At 46.3% G+C, this 20,583-nt stretch overlaps 1 protein-coding gene across 1 annotated transcript in view; it reads left to right on the forward strand.

The window, feature by feature from the left end:
* The window catches only part of PKD1L1 (polycystin 1 like 1, transient receptor potential channel interacting), a 2,330,280-nt gene that overhangs the window by 1,499,544 nt on the left and 810,153 nt on the right, over window positions 1–20,583 (forward strand). Inside the window, exon 34 of the mRNA XM_069613333.1 lies at window positions 14,459–14,632. Within this exon, the coding sequence (XP_069469434.1) occupies window positions 14,459–14,632 (174 nt within the window). The remainder of the gene's footprint in view (window positions 1–14,458; window positions 14,633–20,583) is intronic.

A 20,583-nucleotide genomic window follows, 5' to 3' on the forward strand; every position in this document is an offset into this window, starting at 1 on the left:
ACCTTTATTGGACATGGCCCCCTGTAGAGCCCTCTTGAACTCTGTGAGTTTCCTACACTTCCCACTTTGATGAATCTATGCATTGCCCGATGCTGCAACTGCAGGAATTTCATGCAGTCAATTCTCCCACTCCAAATTTGTTAACATCAGTCAACAGATTTAACCACACCTCTCTAAAATAAATCACCCGGTTTGACAGCCCTCAGTTTTCCAGTTGTTAAAGGCTCCGTACACCAGGCCGGGAGAGAAATCTGGATATCCAAATAGTGGTGTAGGGGAGAGCAGTAGGTAATTATATCAAATTGCAAAACTACCTGATCCCACGTTTTGTGTGACAGATTGGTGATTGGATTGATGCAAAGAGATTTTACTCTTTCATTGGGATGCACCCAGGGCTGGATCCATATATGTATTACTGATTGGGATGTGTAGACCCATAGCCGGTCAGTATCATTCCACATCCACTCTGCAATAATTCTAATTTATGAGGTGAGTAAATATTTATAAATATCTGGGCAACCCAATCCCTCTCTTTTCATTGCATCAGACTCTTCCGATTCACCCGGGGCCATTTGTCCTCCCAAGTTAATACAAAATTAATTATCTAAAGATGTCTAAAGTCTGTTAGAAAATCCTCGATCCAGAGGGAATGAAGTATGTATAGCAAGTGGCATCAGATATACATTTAATGATGGCCAATCTGTGCAATATGGACACCACCGGTTGACTCAATTTTGAAAGGTCTGCTTTAATCTGTGCGAGCAACAAAGGATTATTGGCCAATTCCCAATTATTTTGCGTGCCCTTTGTCCCACTTAAAGAAGGTTAGTGTTTCCACAACCCTCACATCTGTTGGAGGAACTAAAGTCCTGAAGCTCGGATTTAAAGTCCGAAACTCCAGAAAAATAGTCTATTCATGTGTATGAATGAGGAATGATCATTTCTGTGTGTTAAAATGGAGTTTAAAATTGTTGTTAAAAGCTGAGAAACGTAACATATTATTAACAACACCTAAGTCTGTAAAATGACTTTTTTGCACACCTTTATTCAATTTAACAAGATAACGTATATAAAACACAGGTATATTACAGTGAGAGGAATGGGTGTACACATAATTGTTGTCGTAAACAAGCAAGGTTTCAGATTATTGTGGAAGTGTGATAAACTGTTAAACACATCAATTGTTAATTGAAAGGCATGAGCGTTGAGGTAACTGGCAAATATTTCGCACCATACTCTGTAAAATTGAGTCTAATTGACTACGCAGAGGTCCTGGTAGGCGAAAATGTTTCAGTAAAGTGGGTTAATGTGATTTATAAGTGAAAGGACCTCATACACTGTAAAAGTTGGATAATGTTTTATTCAAAATGGCAGTACGTTTTTCATAGGGCTAATTGTAGTCCCTCTGGTCATTTCCAGGACTTTGCTAGTGTGTGCCTGGCTGAATTAAGGAGGTGAGGAATGAGGGAGGAAGAGTAATCAGACAGACCATGCAGTCCGTCATTGTCTGTGACTCCAAGTACCAGTGCCAGTTTGTCCATTGGAAGCTGCGGACTGGTAATATCCCTAAACTTAGACAGGGTCTCCATTGAGAAGAATTGCATGGGCAGGACCACCACATGGGCCCCAGGGTACCGATCTCCCCACATTCAACACAAGAGTGAGTGAGTGAGTGAGTGAGTGAGTGAGTGAGTGAGTGAGTGAGTGAGTGAGTGAGTGAGACGGAATAAAGCTGTTGAGGCGATTATTTCCATTTAAGACTAATCTTAAAAGAGCACCCTTTTGTCGTGGTGTATCTAGCGTTTTACTCTGCCCTGGACCACATGCGACACCGAGAGTTGGGGGATAGCTTTGTTGCTAAACCCCTATCTCATTTGGCCATGTATTGCAATTCTTTGTCTTCTCCTTCAATTCTATTTTTCTCCTGCCTATTTTTTTCTTTAATAGTTAAATCTAGAGGGGTTGATTTCTTTAAAAAAAGTTTCGTTCCTGCAGCTTGAATCAAAGGATTATAGCTCAACTGGCAGATCTGGTGGTATCTTAATCCTTCCTCCTAAGGCAAAGCTCATGTATTCTTGTTTTCCTCAAACATAAGTATGATGCCCTTCGTGTAACAGTAAGGCTATGTTCCCAGGCCACCCAGAGACCGTTGATTGCATATTTTTTAATCCAAACACCTGGTGTGAATTCCAGATTAATACCAGAGACAGTGGTCCTAATCCTGGACTCAACCCACAATTGTGTGACTTTACCCAATAAAATAAAGCGAACTTTGTGTGGTCATTAGTGGGGGTCACATTGCCATGCCACACAATCTTCCTAGGAACTATAAATGGGATATACGGTGCCACCCGCTTTACTCCCAGCCCAATGGATGATGCATATCGTCCACTGGAAAATATATGCAATTAGGGAGGCTAGTTAATACCACCTGATGCATTGTATTACAAGTGCCCCTGATATTGCAGAGCGAAGAAGGATCATTCATGACATTCTAGGCATTTTCACTTCCCATACAAAGCTAAACATTTTCTGTTGTAATTTACATAGGTGTTCATCTGGTAGTACAATGGAGACTATGCTATAGATATAAAGGAGCCTGGGGATTATATACATTTTAAACATATGGATTCTTTCATTCAAAGAAATATCCTACGGAATACATTGGTCTAAATTCTGTGATAATTCCTTAAATAAATGTGATGATATATTTCAATAAATCCTTGTTTGGCTGATTACAGGACTCTGGTTTTTAGAGCTCTCGTAACCCCTTGTATTATTTAGGTCTGTCTCCTCTCTAGACCTGGTTGCCCCTCGTAGGGATCTAGCTTTTTTGTTCCTTCTTCCCTTCTCACAGTTTGGTCTCTGTGCCCCCGCCTCTGTACTGCGAGCAACCCTGTACCTTCTCTGTAGCAGGTCCTACTCCAGCGAGGTGGCTTCGTCTCTGTGAAACGAGCGTTCATCCCAGCTACTGGGTGTCATCTCCTGAAGACCAGCGCGAGTGTGTCTTCGCTCACCGCTATGTTGCTCTCTCTCTAGTTCCACATAGTACGAGGGGAGGACTGTTTCCTCTCTCGATCGCCAGATTCAGTGTTTTTTCCTGGGCTCCAGGCCCGCCACGTCCTCTGCGTGGTCACTCCTCGCCAACTCTGCAGAAGCCGTGGTCCGCATCAGCCACATTTCTTGTTCTCTCTGGGTTCTTTCCTGGTTTCTCTCTTGTCTCCCTCTGGATCTCCTTCCGGGTCCTTCTCCGTGCCACAGCTGGCTTTTCTCGGAAGCATGACGCTGCCTCTAAATGACATCGGCACGTCAGGCTCACCTCTGTGTATCACTTCTCCTCCTCCTTTCAAGGGGTAACATGCTTTTTCTCTTGTTACCAGATATCAAAGGGGTGTGTTTAACTTTCAAGCCCATTTTGAGGCAAGAATTGCCTTGAGCCAACAGTTCCAATGCACTTTCTACAGTATTTAGAGTTCCACAGCTGACAGTCATATCCATTTCTGCCATTCCCATATATGCAGACAATGTCTCAGCTCTAGGGTGTTCCTTACCGGAGTGGGAGTCCCTATCCCCTAATGAGGCGTCACTCCCAGTGAGGTCCCGCTTTCCCAAGTCCCTATGGAGGGTTTTGCTTAGTGGGCTCATCTCCCTAGCTGCAAAGGGGACAAAACCTCCCAATTTGTGTCAGTTGTTCATTTCTCTCTAGTGAACGTGGAGGAGAAAGTTACATAATGGAAGGGAGGGGAGGGTAATCTCATGCCAGCTCCGAATGTGTCAAATGCCCCTGGACCTGTTCCTTATGCTGATAACCCATATTCTATCTGGTACATTGCATGTTGGTGTTCTTAACAAATATAGGTACTACATGAATATCCAGTATCAGATAGAAATGTGCCTCAAGCATTGTAATAGATTACATAAACTATGGAAAAAGTGCTCCAACAACCTCTCCATTTGACATTTCTGTGTATTGAACATATATTAGTTCCATACATGTAATGGTATACCTATAATCTGAACAGCTCTAACTCCAAGCCAAGCCACATCAGCCGCCAGTGGCAAATGGAACATTCCTATTGACTTTGACTGAGAGACATTTCACAAATGTGCATTCCAGCTATTGGCTTTGACAGCCTTCTCTTTTCTAGTACAAGTGAATAAAATATGAAACATTATTAAATCTTTCAGAATGCATGATCAGGTTAACCTGTTTTAACTACAAACCACAAAAGCAATGTGCATTCGAACTTCATTTTTCTTTGTGAATAGCACAAGGACGATATAGACAGTGCAAAAGGCCTTGCTTCCAACTTGTCCTGTTTACACATTTCCTTTCAAAGCAAATGCACACCTGCTCTGCCATAATGAGTGCATAGCAATTTTAGCATTATTATTATAGAAAACTAATAACGGGGAGCACAGAAATTAAAAACATAATGATTGCTAATTATTAGACTTGAGAAGTATTTTGAAAATATTGAATTACACACTGCAAAATGAAACACGCACAGCAATTAGGACAGCAAATCATGATGGTTTTTTTAGGTGCACATACGCATCGTAAGCTCCACAAGTAAACCTAAAAGACAAATGTCCAATCTAATGTAAAAAAAAAAAACACCAAACCAGTGCAAAAGATTGAGACAAGCTGACCACTGAAAATATTTTGGAAAACATTATAATCCTCTACTCTTTGGCCAACGTCCTTCTTGTTCAAAACATGCCAGTTTATATGCCTGTGGTCAATAACAAGAAGTTGTCTTCATTTCAAATGTAAAAGAAACAAGCTAGTCAGTTTCTACTGATAAATTGAATAGCACCTCATTTGTTAGGATTGTATTGGCTAACTGAGAAAATGGGTGGGACAAACAAGCTGAAATGGAGAGACAAATTCTTTTGAAATCAGCTCTTTTGGTCTGATGAACTTCTCAAATAACATTGAAGGCTACGAGAAAGTGAATCAAGAGGGGGCAGAGCCTTGAGGACCACTGGCCCACTAGGCCGGATTTGTGTTAGGAAGGGGGCAGCTCTGCCCTACCCCTAGGCGCTTTAGAGTAAGGTGAGATGCATTCAAAGCACTATGATGGGCCAGAGGGGAGGTGGGACGGTGAGAAGACCACCTCCCAATACAAAAGGACTTTACTCCAGTATAACTAAATATAGTAAATCCACATAGTACAGCATAAGGCACGAGCAGCACTGCTACTTTTGCGCAGATATTAGTAAATCTAGGTAGAAGGGAAGGTTTGCGCTGTAAATGCAGCATTGCATACACTAGCCCCAAATTACGAGACTAGGGAAATCTCCAGCCATGCCCGAGCTCCCATGAGGACAGCCCACACCCACAACTGCCACAACGCCTATTAATTGTTCTAACAGTATTGCAAAGATTTTTCGAGAGGAATGTGCCCTACAAGGCCATGATCACAGACCGGCGGCTTGTGTGTATATTATCTCACACTGGACAAAGCATGACTGGCCCATCCCTGGGTGACCACGAGTAATAACCCATATAACTGACTAAAACCTAAGACCTCTGAATTCCATGGCACCGGGTGCCCTTGGACCGCCAACCCCAAAGCAAGAAGTCCTGAGATGTTCAAAGAGGATGTACAAGGCACATCGTTGAAGCGACAATCGTGTGATTTGTATGGCGAGGTGGTGAAAGGGCTACATTAGAGTTCAAAATGACAGTGGATACCTTGGAGCCAGATGGTGCAGAGGGAAGTGAGTGAAATATGTGTCTGAAGGTTAGAGTGCTCCAGAACCTCCTTTATGCCAGTCTTAAGGCCTGCTAAGTGCACAGTATGAGTGATAAAATAGTTGTACAGTAGGAGTTTAATTTGTTTTCTGACTTTTGACGTGAGAAGATGATCACTGCAGCACCCACGTAATGGAAAACAGACGGACTGGGCTGGAATCAATGGCCTGACATTCCTTATAGGCCTTGCGGGTCCTGTATAGGCGCACACCAACCGGCCACACAGGATTTTACCCTATGTATTGTGTCATGTATGATGATATTTTGCTGCATAAGGTTCTGCTTGTACTACTTTTCGTCAGAACGTTCTTAGTAGCAGAATTCTTTGCTGTTACTCTCATCTGTGTGTGAGATTAAAAACTCGTTATCCTTACAAGATCAACTTGGGCCTTTTTTTTTCTTAGTGGGTTGTATTCTCTCGGGTGTGAGCCTTCAGTTCAGGGACTTGTCTTCATCTGACTGGATAAGAAAACAGGAAGCTTGAATGAGTGGGCAGTTATTGTAATTCTAGTCTGTGTGCTTAACAACTCGCATTAAGCCAATTATTTTTATGTCTGATGCGATTGCTAACTTCAATATAGGCAAATCCAAATTTCAAAACTGAAATGCCTTGAAAACAAGAACCAAACAGCTTTTAGATGCCTTCTCCCTGGAAGAGTAAACTGCGCAAGGGGCTGAAAAGTGGTACTCTATGGACTCTATGGAAATGGGTTTAACGGCCCCAAAAATAAGATTATGGAGTGTTGCCTTCTGTTACATTATCTGCTTCTAAAGGCTACTTCTCTTCTTTATTTTCCGTTAACAATGTTTTCTGCACATAGGTGGGGCCACTGCCACCAAAAGTGGCAAAACCAAATAACCAAAAAGAGGCATGGGGCCACCGGGGTCTGGCTTCTCTGAATCGTGGGAAACGTGTATACATGATGCCACGCACTGTAGGACTAGAGCCTCAGTCATTCTCACTAACCTTTCACTGAAGCCCAACTAAATATGAGGGGTAAATTGTAAAGGCCAAGAGACCCAGGAAAGTCTCAAGTGCACAAAAGACCAAGAGATGTCCCCAGGTGGGGAAGCATGGGTTATGATGTGGTAAAGCACTCTTGCGTAGTCTGGGGATAGTCTGCCTTTCAAAAAGCAGACTTCAGAAATATGTTGAACCGTGCCCAGTTATCCTTTCAAAAAATCCATTGAGAACCCACTATCTCGACCCCACCAATAAGAAAACGGATTTTGAAAATACGATTATAACACAGACATTCGGATAACTCCTTGGAGGACAGTAACAAGCCTTTTAGCCTGAACTTTAACGTGTATTTCCCATAATGAGAATGGGCTGCAGTTTCTTTGCTTTTTCTGAATGTAGTGCAATGAGAAACTTAGGTACCATCCAGTGAATTAAAGACAGCCATCACCACAAATGCATCGAAACCTATAAAGAGCTAGTACATGCGTGATCTATTATTGTGGCACCTACTAATGTAGATTCCAGGTTAGTCCAACAGATTGTCCTCCGTTTTTATTCTAGATTGTTAATGTACTATGAGCATCATTTAGTCTCAGTGCATGTGATATTTATTAACCATGCAGGATTTCCACAAGTATAGCAATAATGAAACCGGGATTAATGAGTCATTGAACTGCTGTTGATTTAATGATGACTTGTTCATTTGAAAATAGTGGTGGCTCTGTATTAGCTAATCATCAGTTTTCCTAACTCTTACACGCTAAAGAAGGTGAGTTGTAGGTGTGGGTTATACCTGGAGACTAAGATCTCTCCTACCGATTTCCTTAACCCCTCCTTTCATCATACTTCGAATATGAAACTCCATGCCATTGAGAAGGTTTATACTTCCCAGAGCTGCAAGTGTTGGGGGAGAAAAAGCACACAGCTGCTTTTTATATACTAGATCTATTGACTAGTGGCCAAATGCCATCATATTGAATGCTGGAGCACAGACGCTGTCACGCACAATGCAGGCCCTCACAGAAACATCACCCATCAAGAAGACATGGGGTCTCATTACAAGTATGGTGGTGTTTTAAAAACAGGGGTAAAGTGTGTTGGGGGTCGGTCGGGGCCCCCAATGCAGTCCCGTAAGCCCCAGCACTGCACAGACACACACACAAACATCTTGGCAGTTCGGGCTTCCCGGTCGCTCTGATGTGGCCGGGAACGCCCCATTTATTTATGCAGCACGTGGCGGCGTGTTACATCACGGGGCAGCGCCACACTCCTCCTTTTTCGGGAGAACATATAAACACTTTTAACACACACTGCAAGCCACACAAACACATAAACTGTTCTACTTAACAACACAACTTGCCCAAACCCCTTTGTCAACCACCCAGATCCCCTTACTCAGGTTGATTAACCAACTGTCCCAAAACATAATCGCTGAGGTAAGCGGGTTTCCCTCGCCCAGCCCTCTGGGGGTACCTCCCGCTCACCTCCGGCACGTGAAGTCTTTCAGGAGACGTCTCCCGGGCAGGGGACGCAGGTGTGCTGGAGGGACCTCCCCCGTCCTCCGGTATCTCCATCCAGTCTGGTTCCAGCGGCGGTTCAGTTCTTGAATCACCCAGTTTCTTGAAGAAGCTGACATTCCGGGTGACAGCGGACCTTCCGTCGGATGCCGTTACCATGGATCCCTTTACGGCCACCACATCCAACGGCTCCGGCTCGTATGGGAGCGAAAGCTTTCCATGGGGGTGTCGATTACGGATGAGGACTTCATCCCCCGGTTCCAGCCGCTGGGGCCGGTGCCCTCTTCGCAGGTTTTCCTGCTCAATCCTTACCCACCGGTCTACCTCGACCTGTTGACTGTCAATCACCCCGGGCTCCTTCTCCCCGTCCTCGGGTAGTAGACCCCAGGGGCATCGCTTGAACAGGGCCTCTGCCGGAGCTACCCCCGTGGATGCATGAGGGGTGTTGCGGTACACCCTTAGAAACTGATACAGGGCTCGCTGGAGTGGCTGTCCTTGTCCCCGTGCGATCCTGAAAGTCTTGTTAAGTGTCCGCATCAGTCTCTCAGCATCTCCGTTTGCCCTGGGCCACAATGGGGATATCTTTCGGTGCTGGACCCCGCAGCTCTCCATGAGTTCTGCAAACCGCTCACTCTGGAACGGCGATCCGTTGTATGAGCACAAGGTGTGGGGAAAACCATGAGCTGCGAACACCTTCTCCCCAGCCACGACCACATGCTCGAAGGCCACCGATTCGACAAGCTCCACCTCCGGATATCGTGAATATTCGTCGACGATTACCAGAAAATGGGTGCCCACAGATGTTGACCCAAAGTCAGCATGGACGACCTCCCACGGCCGCGTGCCCCGGGGCATCGCTTCAATGGCGGGCTCTTGCTGTAATGGAGACGCTGCCTGGCACCATATGCAGGCCGCCACAAAATCATTGACCCTCCGCTCTAGTTCAGGAAACCAAACCTTCAGACGCAGCCTGGCCTTAGTCTTCGTGGTGCCCTAGTGTCCATGGTGAGCCAGAGCGATCACGTCCTTTACCTTGGACTGGGGGACCACGATCCGGTCACCTCGCAGCAGCAGGCCAGACGCTGAGAATGAGAGTTCTTCCTTGACCTTCCACAGCTGCTCGAGTCCGGTCTTGGCCTCCTGGGTCCGCCCCGCCAGGGATTCTAGGCCAGACTTCCAGGAGCTCTGCCGCATGGAGTGCTGTAGGATCTTGAAGCACTCGTCCTCGGCAGCTGCCGCCTCCAGCTCTGAGAGAGGCATGGCGTTTGGCGTGGCCGCCTCCACCACCATTCGCACGTGATCGTCGGCCTCCTCCTCACAGGTGTCATACTCCTCTCCCCCACGCATTCCCGGATGTCGGGAGAGATAGTCCGCTGCGTTGTTGTCCCCTGGCCGATACACCAGTGTCACTCCGTATTCGAGAAGGGCGAGCATCCACCTCTCGATTCTGGCCGGTGGCTTGGAGGATGACCCTGCCAGAATGGGCAGCAGGGGCTTGTGGTCCGTCACCACCATCACTGGACGCCCCAAGACGTAGAACCGAAAGTGTCTGCAGCCCCAGAGGACCGCCAGAGCCTCGCGCTCAATCTGCGAGTATCTTTGTTCAGTTTCAGAGAGCGCTTTGCTGGCATAGGTCACTGGCCGGATGCTCCCGTCCAGGTCCACCTGTGTTAAGACGGCCCCTACACCAAACGGACTGGCGTCCACAACGATCTCTGATGTTAGCGCCGGATCGAAGAACGCCATGGTGTCCTCCGCTGCCAGGGTGCTTTTGATGTCTTCAAAGGCCGCCTGCTCAGGCGGGCCCCAGTGCCAGACTGACTCCTTCTTCGTCAGAGCCCTGAGCGGTTCCGACCTTGAGGCAAGGTTCTGGATGAAACGCCCACAGTATGTCACCATGCCAAGGAAACTCCTAATGTCAGATGCCGACTCTGGAGGCTGTGCCTTCTTAATGTCCTGGACTTTCATCGGGTCTGGTGACACACCCCCTTCTTTAAAAATAAATCCGAAGAATTCGATGGAAGGGCGCAGGAACTCACACTTGTCCCTGTGGAGGGTGAGACCTAGCGATTGCAGTCTCTCAAAGGTCTTCCCCAGCTTTCTCAGATGGTCCACCTCGGTCTTCGCGAACACCAGAATATCATCGGTGATGTTTAAGACACCCTCCAGATCTGCGAGGGCACCCCGAATAATGTTCTGAAAAACCTCTGCAGCCGATGACACACAGAAGCTGACTCTCTTGTATCGGTAAAGCCCCCGGTGAGTGGTGAAAGTGGTGATATACCAAGACTCCGGATGGAGAACGACCTGGTGATATCCTGCTCGGAGATCTAATTTGGAAAAGAACCGAGCCCCTTGCACCTCCGCAATAATGTCATCGATGGTGGGGGTGAGATGCCGCTCCCTCTTAATGGCCTTGTTGGGGAGTCTCATATCAACACAGATGCGGACAGAGTCAGGTTGCTTGGGCTTCCTAGCCACAACAATCGGGGACACCGAGGGAGTGGGGCCCTCCACCTTTTCAATAATGTCCAAATTCACCAGGTTGTCGAGCTCCTTATCCACCTGCTCCCTGAGATGGAACGATACCCTCCGGTGTTTCAGGGCAACAGGCTGCACAGACTCATCGATGTGCGACCTCACCGGGTCACCAGTCATCCTTCCAATGCCATTGAAGAGGGCGGCATATTTATCGAGCAAGTCATTGATGTCTTCGAGATACACAGAGTATGCGAAGCTGACAATTCCGAGGGCCTCAGCAGCAGCACAGCTTAGCAGAGTGTTGTTGCTCACGGGCGTCACGTAGCCCTCATGCTCCACCTTCGCTACAAAGGCACCGTCCAGTGGTATTGGTCCCAGTCCTCCAAACGCAAATATGCGGGCCCTCGGTGTGAGCAGCTTCGGGGGGGAATCGAGGGCATCATAGTGCCCCCTGGCCATCACATTGACCGAGGCTCCCGTGTCCACCAGCACCGGGACCGGCGAATGATTGATCTCAACCACACACCTCGGCTGCCTTCTGTTTTTTCCTTTTAGGACCTCCACACTGGAGACAAAGAAAATGTTCTCTTCATTCTCCTCAGCCTCATCCTCCTGGGCATCCTCCCCACCCTGGTCCACCTGGGCCACATGCGGTGGCCGGTTCTGGCGCGGGACCCAAATTCGAGCCTGTCCTCTCGGTACCAACACGGGCAGGGCAGCCCTGCATACTCTTTTTAAAAATGGTAAGGCAAGCCACACCTACCACATGTCTTTCCAGCTGCCGGACACTCCGTCGGGTGAGGGAGGTCGTATCCACACTTCTGGCACGATTCTCCCGCTCTCCCTGCTCTGTCCTGGGGTCCCACCCCAGGTCTTCTCACTCCTCTACCACCACGCCACATAGCACACACCTACTCAGACTTTACTGAGCGGGACCCCGCCTCCATCTTGGTTGCTCGAGCTTCCGCCACCTCATGGCAGCGGCCCAGTTCCAGGATGCGGGGCAGAGTGATACCCGGCTCTCTCAGGACTTGCCTCCGGAGTTTGCCTGAGGAGCACGCCTGAATTAGCATTGTGCAAATGATGTCCTCTGCGTCTCCCCACGCACAGCCCTGGGAGGGGCGACGTAGGCGTCCATAAATAGTGTCCAAAGTTTCATCGTCCTTTTACTTGGCCGACAGCATGACAAACCTCCGACGGCCCAGCGGAGTACAGCATCGTAGCCACCCTGCTGTCGTCATCTGTCACCTGGGCGGCCCGTAAGTACATGTCGAGACGACCAACCCACCTCCTCCACCTAGGCCCGATGCTGGACGGCGGGCCTGATGCGTCAAATTCTGGGATGGGCTGCAGGGCTGCATGGGCTCGCGCTTGGGCCATGATAGGAGGTCCTGGCTGGGCAACTGGCTGCACCACCGGTGGCCCCTGAGGCACAGGAGCTTGACCGCCTACTTGGGGTTGAGGGGGTAGCTGTGGAGCGGCCACTGGCTGTAGAACTGGAAGCACTGGAGCCTGAGGAGCTTGCTGTTGACCTCCCGCTTGGCCGCCGTCCTGGGGAAGTGGTGCGTCCGCAGGGCGCCCACCGTCCTGCCCACCAGCGCCACTCATGGGTCTGAGCGCACATGCACCCCCAGACTAGGACCTGGGGGCTGCAACTCAGTCACCCACCACCACCACACACCTGGATACCCCTTCCACAGGCACAGCAACAGTCCAACCTGGGGAGGGGATGGTGGAATCTTGCCTTCAGCTTTGAAGAAGTAGAAAGAAGATGACTGCCAACTTGAGGATTCGCCACTGCAGTACTCCGCCCTGATGATGAAGAGGACGAAGAAGATGCCACAGCAGCCTGATGATGAAGAGGACAGGGGGTGTAAAAGTTCCAAAAATTGGCTGAAGAAGAGAAGAAAAGAAAAAAAAAAAATAATAATCTGGGCTAGGCAGGCCCTGCCATTTTAGCCCTTCTCCTTGCTCTCACTCGACGTAGGAGGCCCAAATGTGAAGTAAAAATCAAAAATTCAGCATGTATTTGCATATTAGACCGCCTGCAAGCAGTGTGTCCAAAAATTAGACCTGGATCACCTTCCCCATCCAAACCAGAGCTTGGAGAAGTTCGACGGCCCTGCTGACAAAAGGGCCGCCAGCCGCGTGTGCGATCCGCAGCCACGGCGTGAAACGAAATGTCCTCCGTTCCGTTTCCATGTAAAAAATAATATGACCTTCATTACCGCCGGGCCCGGGCATCCGCATCCACTTGTCGCCACTGTTGGGGGTCGGTCGGGGCCCCCATGCGGTCCCGTAAGCCCCAGCACTGCACAGACACACACGTCTTGGCAGTTCGGGCTTCCCGGTCGCTCTGATGCGGCCGGGAACACCCCGTTTATTTATGCAGCACGCGGCGGCGTGCAATGTCACGCCGCCGCGTGTTTGTTACATCACGAGGCAGCGCCACACTGTGGCAGTAATTCGGTTAGCACCACTTCAACGCTGCATTATTGCACCATTGCACTGTAGGTTTGTGGGTAAAGTGGAAGAAGTACCGCCAGCGTTTTGCTAAAGGCAATCCCCATTTTACCCCCAGAATTCGGTGGATTAACCACACAGTGTTACCACTTGCACAAAATCTGTTGAAAATTGTAATGAAGTCCAAACGTGGGGATTGGGACCACTTGCAAATACTGTTATGGACCAAGTGGTTCTAACAGTAAACCAGTTTGGGAAGAATTTCACTGATTTCTCTCGTGGATTTTCTCCAAACTGAGAACGAGGACCACAGTGCAGCTGATTAGAACTGCCAGCAGCTGAAAACCGGTGTGTGCTTGTAGAGAGGATTTAGAAGACGAGATAGCTGGGAGAAGGGGCTGTTTTGGACAAGGGACAAAAAGAGTTGTTCTATAAAATGCAGGGAACGTTTTGTATTTCGGAACCCTGTAGCTGGAGCTATATTAAGATCCAATGGGGAGAATTTTGAGGGATTTCTTAGGTCAACTGCAGGTTGAGGCAAGTGGTACACTATAAAAGGAACAGGGCCCCGTGATGATGCCAGCGGTTAAAAAGTCCTGCTTGCATTTTTCCCAAAATCAGAGGGAAGCTTATTCAATCTGCTGGGAAGAACATTGCCAGCATCAAGGACTGCACTAATCATTCTGCCAGCATTGAGTTAGATCCACATCTTGAATACAAGAATAGCTTGCCTTATTGGCTTAAAACATTGATGAATACATATTTTGGAAGAGTAAAGAAATATAAAAACTTTTTAGATCAAATGTGACAAATGCGTATGTTTAATCATACCATCTATTTCAATTGTTTTTAAAGAGTTTTGGAGGGCACCAAATACCTGAAATCTGCTTTCAAGAGGAGATGGGAGAAGTGTGAGCTTCAGCACATCCCAGATGTGGAGTGACCAATAACTCTACATTACAAAGAGGGAGTAAGGACATCCACAATGGTTCATGTTGTATGGAGGCTAGAGTAAAATATGTATGTCTGAACCGTTCCTGTTATTGCTTTCATTTATGAGGTCCTTCAGAAAAGCTAATTCAGCCTGTCAATCCAGTTTGAAACGCAAGAGTTGAGGTAGATTTCACAATTGTAGAGTGTCCTATGTTGAACCAAGCGGTTGGCTCGACTGGGACAAATGCAAATGCTTATTGAGGCAGCACTTCCAATTCTGTATGTGCACATTAAAAGGGCCTGTTTTGACAATGTGTTTTTTTTATTATTTTTGTTTAGCTTTTGTATTGCAGATTAACAGAATATCTAGAGGATTTCCATCTGTGGGTCTCAGTCTACAGTCGACCTTCTCATAGTTGGTTTACCCACACTCAGCGGCTCACTCTGTGCCTCGTGCTACTCCTGGGGTACATGTGTCTGAATAGCTGGCTGATTCACTCTAGACCAGAAGAGGTAGGTTTCGCCTTGAGTGCTGGTTGCTACTGTAACATATTTGGACCCAGGCTGAGTAAAATAACCCCTAGCAACATTTGGTTGCCTCTCGTACTGACTTGTGAAATATTTTGCTGGATTAGAGAAAACCTAATTTCCGTAATGCCCCCAGGGCCATTCCAAAATGTTAAATGTGAAGAATGCTTAATGTACCAAACTGTGCCAAATCATAAAGGATCTGCTGCACAACGTTGCACATGTTTCCAACTGCCCAAACCTATCCTGTAAAACCATAGCAATTGGAGACCAACCTGGAAATTATGTACATTACACAGATTTGCAGGCCTTAGCTTGCCCAAAAGTGCCAGAACATAAACCACATACTCTAGTAACTTTGTGCACATTATGTTGTAACTTTCAAATCTATGCCATAACCATTGGTTGTCCAACTTCCAAACGCTACCTAAGGGACACTTTGTTGGAAGTGCTTTTAGTTGCTTAATGTGTCTAAAAGTGGCAACGTATAAAATATATTCCTCATATCTTTCCAACTCTCCAACCCTATATTTAAAATTCTGTAGCCTTTGGTTTCGCGACCTGCACATTATAAGCATTAATCACTTTGAGCAACATTAATCAATGTCATAAATGTGTGAAAAAGTGACAGAACATACACCATGTGGTTTCAAATTCTGCACACATCATGTTTTCAACTGGCAAAATATACACTATGAAAAGCCATGTAATTTGGTGGCCCAACTAGTGACCTATCATGTTATGCTCTTTGCTGGCAGTGCTTAGTGTTGCTAAATATGACTAAGTGTCATAATATCAAATATATATATATATATATATATATATATAAAAAATCTTACATCCATCAAGCTTCCACTTCACGCTTCCACGTTCTGAACCCTATTTTAAAAATGCCGTAGATTTTGGTTGCCAAACTGCAAGTTATTCACTTACTTTTATGTGAGGAATTAATGTTGCTTAATGTGATTAAAAGTGCTAAAATATAACCTATTCACTTTGAACATATAGCGCCTACTGACAAAATATAGCCTTTGAAATCATTTGAAGATCCAGTTTGCAAATTATTCACAAATGTCCCCAAAAGTGTCAAAACATAAAACAAGCGGCTAGAAAAATTATTCATGTTTTGTTTTCAATCCCAAAAACTATTGTATTCTGAAAATACTGCATCCTTTGGTGGCAAACAAGCACTTTGTTGGCAGTGCTTAATGTTGCTAAGTGTGCCTAAAAGGGTAAAAAACGATATACATTCATACTTGTTCTTGTTTGCAACTTCCAACCCTTTGTTACAAACTCCAAAGCTCTTAATGCTGTACATATGTCACATTAAACACTTTTATGAGAGTGCATAATATTGCTTTAATGTGCCTAAAATTTTCAAAAGTGCCAAAGATAGCCCATGTACCTGAAAATATTGATGCGTTTGTGTTTCAAGCCCCAGAGACTATCTTGAAAATGTTGTACCCTTGTGTGGCCCAAACCTGTACATCGTTCATGTTTTGCACTTTGTTGAGAGTGCTTAGTGCTGCTTCATGTGCCAAAAAATAAAAACCTCTGTGTCATGAGATTTTGCACACATCATGTTTCCAAGTTGCCAAATATATTGGGTATATCCCATGTCGTTCATGGCCCAACCTGTAAAATGTTCATATTAAGCATGTTTGGGCCAGTTCAATGTGACTTAATGTGCCTAAAATTGCCAACACATGACCCAATTGCCTAGAACCTTTGCACACGTTATTTTCTCATCCGTGAAAAGCAATACTAATACCTGTTGTATCATTGGTGGCTGAACCTGCAAATCATTCTCTTTTAACAGCTTTTAAAGATTTGTACGGTGGGGCAGGGATTGTAATATCTCATTCTGCTCATTCTGCCATCCTCATCTTCTTAGCCTTAAAAATCTGTAAACATCTACCCCCTAGGCACATGATTTTGATATGGGTTTAGGTACTGTCTAGGATGTGTTCTGAATTTGCGTGTTTGGCAAGAGTGACAGGGCCGTGGTTTCAGTCCTGTCAAAGGCAGTGGGTGGTGGGGGGAGCCCAGCCCAAACACCCCAACCAGTGCCAGACCGAGTGTGGCAGGTCCCTTCCCTAATTCTCCTTACCTGGACTACTGGTAGCAGAAGCGCCACACCGTGACATGGATCCAGCACAAACACGTGATGGTGGAGAGCCCGGGCCCTGCCGTGGGCGACTGAAGCGACAAGGAAGACTGAGGCAGAGTCACACAGCAGGGAGCAGGTAGCACAAGAGTAGGTGGCCCTGGCGGCACAAGAGAAGACTGGGGAGGCCAGGCCTCATGTGAGATCACTTGTCCGCTTTTGACAACTGAGAAATCCTCTCTAGAGTACCTTCCTCTTGCACTTCTGGATCTTTTCGGATGGTCTAAAAAAACAGGGATCCAGGTATTGGTAAATTACCCGGCCACGGTAGTGGCCGTGTAGTTATGGTTAAGTTGCTGTTTTCATAGGAAAAAAAAGTATATGGGCCACTCTGAATTGTTTTGCAAAGTTTGGAGATGTTTGGTCCAGGGGGGCAAAAGTTATAAGGGGGGTCCCAAAACGTCTTTTTTTCCCATAGACTGAAAGGGGGAAAAACTTTGCGCACGGCTACAGTTCAAACCGCTGGACGGATTTTCACGAAATCTGCAGCAGGTACAGGGGCTTGGTCCAGAAAGAGTGCTTTTGTAAATTTGGTGACCTTCCGTGCCGTACTTTTCTTTAAAATTATCAAAAAGTAGGTCTGAAAAAATTAGTGATATCTATGTCCGCTTCGCAGTCACACTTCCCTGTGCGGTTCACAGACAAGATACCGATTGGCTAAGGGGCTGGCGTCATGACCGCGGACACGCAACGTATTTGCCCATTGGCTGCTGCGAGACGTGTTCTGCGTCCGATTGTTTGATGCGCCCGACATCTTGGATCCGCCAAAAGCGGAGCAACAACCAGTGTACACATGCTCTATTTATAAAACTCTTTAGCTGTGTCACAGAGCATTGGGAAAGGTTCAGACAGTAAGACATGGATGATCAATGCATTTGTTCTGGGGGTCGGTCTTTATGATGTACTTTCTATGGACACCTTGTACGCACAGAAAATGAGGGGTGTAATAACGATAGCACTTCAGTCCATGCAGTGGACAGGAAACTTCTAACTGTTGAAAGCACACGCGTAGTGGTAGCCAACATTGAAATTGACAACATGCCGTGATTGCATTACTTTTTCCGATGGCTATTATTATATTCATTAGTACATCGCCATGGGTGTCACATGGTACTGTGCTTGTGGCCAGGGTCTAGAGTCTTGGATGCATGACCGTCGGCCGAAGGCCTTACTTACAAGACTGTAGGCCCTGGCCACAACCACCGCAGTATGTCACAACCATGGATACACCCGTAGTATTGCATTTCGATTGGCAAGTAGTGGGCAGTGTGTGCCGTCTTGGGTGCATGGCCAAAGGCCCTGCACCCAAGAACAAAGTTATAAGTACTAGACGTGGAAGCCCACTGCACACCCATCCCATGTAAGATCTGTGCACATATAGCTAGGAGTGAAGCCTCTGGCCAGAAGCACTGAAGGATACCACCCCTATATAAAAAAAACACTACCACACATCACTGAGGTGGTTGTGGAGGGACCCTGCACTCTTGGGTGCATGGCCAAAGGCCATGCACACAATAACACAATTATAATCTCTTCATGATGTATTTCCTATGGCCACCTTGTACGCACCGGAAATGAGGGGTCCAATAAGGGCAGTATTTCAGTCTGTCTAGTGCACAGGGAACTTGTAACTGTTGCAAGGACACGCGTAGTGGCAGCGAACATTAAAATTGACAACATGCCGTGATTGCATTACTTTTTCCTATGGCTATTATTATATTCATTAGTACGCATGCTACAGTGGTTGTGGCCAGGGCCCAGACGGCCATGCACCACAGCATGTTACACCCCTTACTAATGCGTATCGATTGCCTAGTTGTGGGGAGTGTGTGCACTCTTGGGTGCAAGGCTGAAGGCCATGCCCCCAACAACAAAGCTATAACCTCTTCACTTACAAGCCCACATGGGTTTCATGTAGTGCGGTGGTTGTGGACAAGATGTGTACTTTTGGGTGCTTGGTTGCAGGCTGTATGCCATACACCCAAGCATGCACCCAACAGGAAACTTGTAAGCACTGGAGTTATAAGCCACTTCACAACCACATATTGAAATGTATGGCCATACACCTAAAATATTAGGCCCTGCCCACAGACAGTGCAGACATTCAGAGCTACAGAGACACCCATAGTATTGAACATCAGTCAGGTGGCTGTGGGGAGAGTCTGCAGTCATGAGTGCATGGCCGCAGGCCATGCACCCAACAGCACAGTTATATGTAGTGTACTTACAAGGCACAATGGGTACGATATGGTGTGGTAGTGCATCACTCTGGCGGCTGTGGGGAGGGGCTGCAATCATGGGTGCATGGCCGAAGGCCATGCCCCCAAAAATACATTTGTTCGTAGTGTAGTTATATGCCACAATGGATGTCATATGGTGTGGTCGTAGTGGCCAAGATGCAGTATTTGAACAAAGTAATAAGCACTGCAGATGTAAGTAACTATGCATTTTAAATATTGTATACCCATACATTCATAATGCTATGGCCTCAAACTCGCCTCTGTAGCCTGTGGCTACAAACTACTGCTCCATATCACAGCTATTGGTACACTTGTACTATGCAACATCGCTTAAGATGGTTTTGGGAAGGGCGTAGCGTTTTGGGAGCATGGCCAAAAGCCATGCTCCCAAAACCAAGTTTGTACATAGTAAAATGACAAGGCACAATGGTTCCGATATGCTGTGGTGTTTCTGGCCAGGACCCAGACTCTTGACTGCATGCCCAAAGGCCATGCACCCAAGACTGATGTCATAAGCAGTGGAGTTACAAGTCAATATGGGTGTGGTGTAATACGCTAGTTGTGTGGACGCCCTAGTGTCTTGGCTGCATGGCTGCAGACGATGGTCCGAAAAGTAAATTTATAAGTAGCTAATTTACAAGGACCATGGTTTTGATATGCAGCGATGGTTGTGGCTAGGAACTATACCCCTTGCACCTTGGTCGTAAGGCGTAGGTGGTAGGTTACACACCGAAGATGCAAGGGCCAGCCTACAGGCACTGCAGCATATTACTACCATAGTTTAGACGTGTAGATTCCCATGTGTAGAAAATGACTGCCAATATACTTACTCTTTACTTTGGTTAGAATCCACATACAATATTTAAATGCCTATCGTACTTGGTGGAAGTATCCCTTTTTCCATTTCTGTGATAAAAGAAAAAGGTATGTTAGTCTTTGCATTTTTTTGAAAATGTACTACATTGCATAATAGACAGTTTACCTTTTTTTTGTACCTCATATTTAGTTTACAAATCAGTATACTGTGCATTTCCCTCAGTTTCTATGTTTGCTTTTCTAATCCTTGGGTCTGGGGAAAAAGAATCCTTGTCGGATTAAAAAAACCTTCATTTACTATGGTACTAACTACTTCCTTGTTTCCTTTATCTTTCTGATTAATGTTATGTTTGTTGCCTTCCTTCCGATTTTTAACAACAGTTGGATACCTGTAGGCGTATTCTAACTGTGCATTTGTTCCTACAGATTTGTGATATTCATTAATTTGTGTCGTTGTTATATCCGGTTTCCTTCATCTTTCCCATTAATGTTAAGTTTGTTGCCTTCATGCCGATTTAGAACAACAGTTAGATACCTGTAGGCGTATTCTACCTGTGCATTTGTTCCCAACGATCTGTGATATTCATTTATTTGTGTCATTCTTACATCCTCTTGGGTAGTTGGATACCTGTCGGCGTATTCTAACTGTGTGTAGTCTTTCACATAATTTTTGGACAATCTTGAGGTACACATTATTTCATAGATTTTGGCTT

The sequence above is a fragment of the Ambystoma mexicanum genome, chromosome 5p (genome assembly GCF_040938575.1).
Source record: "Ambystoma mexicanum isolate Mex_15411 chromosome 5p, UKY_AmexF1_1, whole genome shotgun sequence".
NCBI lineage: Eukaryota > Metazoa > Chordata > Amphibia > Caudata > Ambystomatidae > Ambystoma > Ambystoma mexicanum.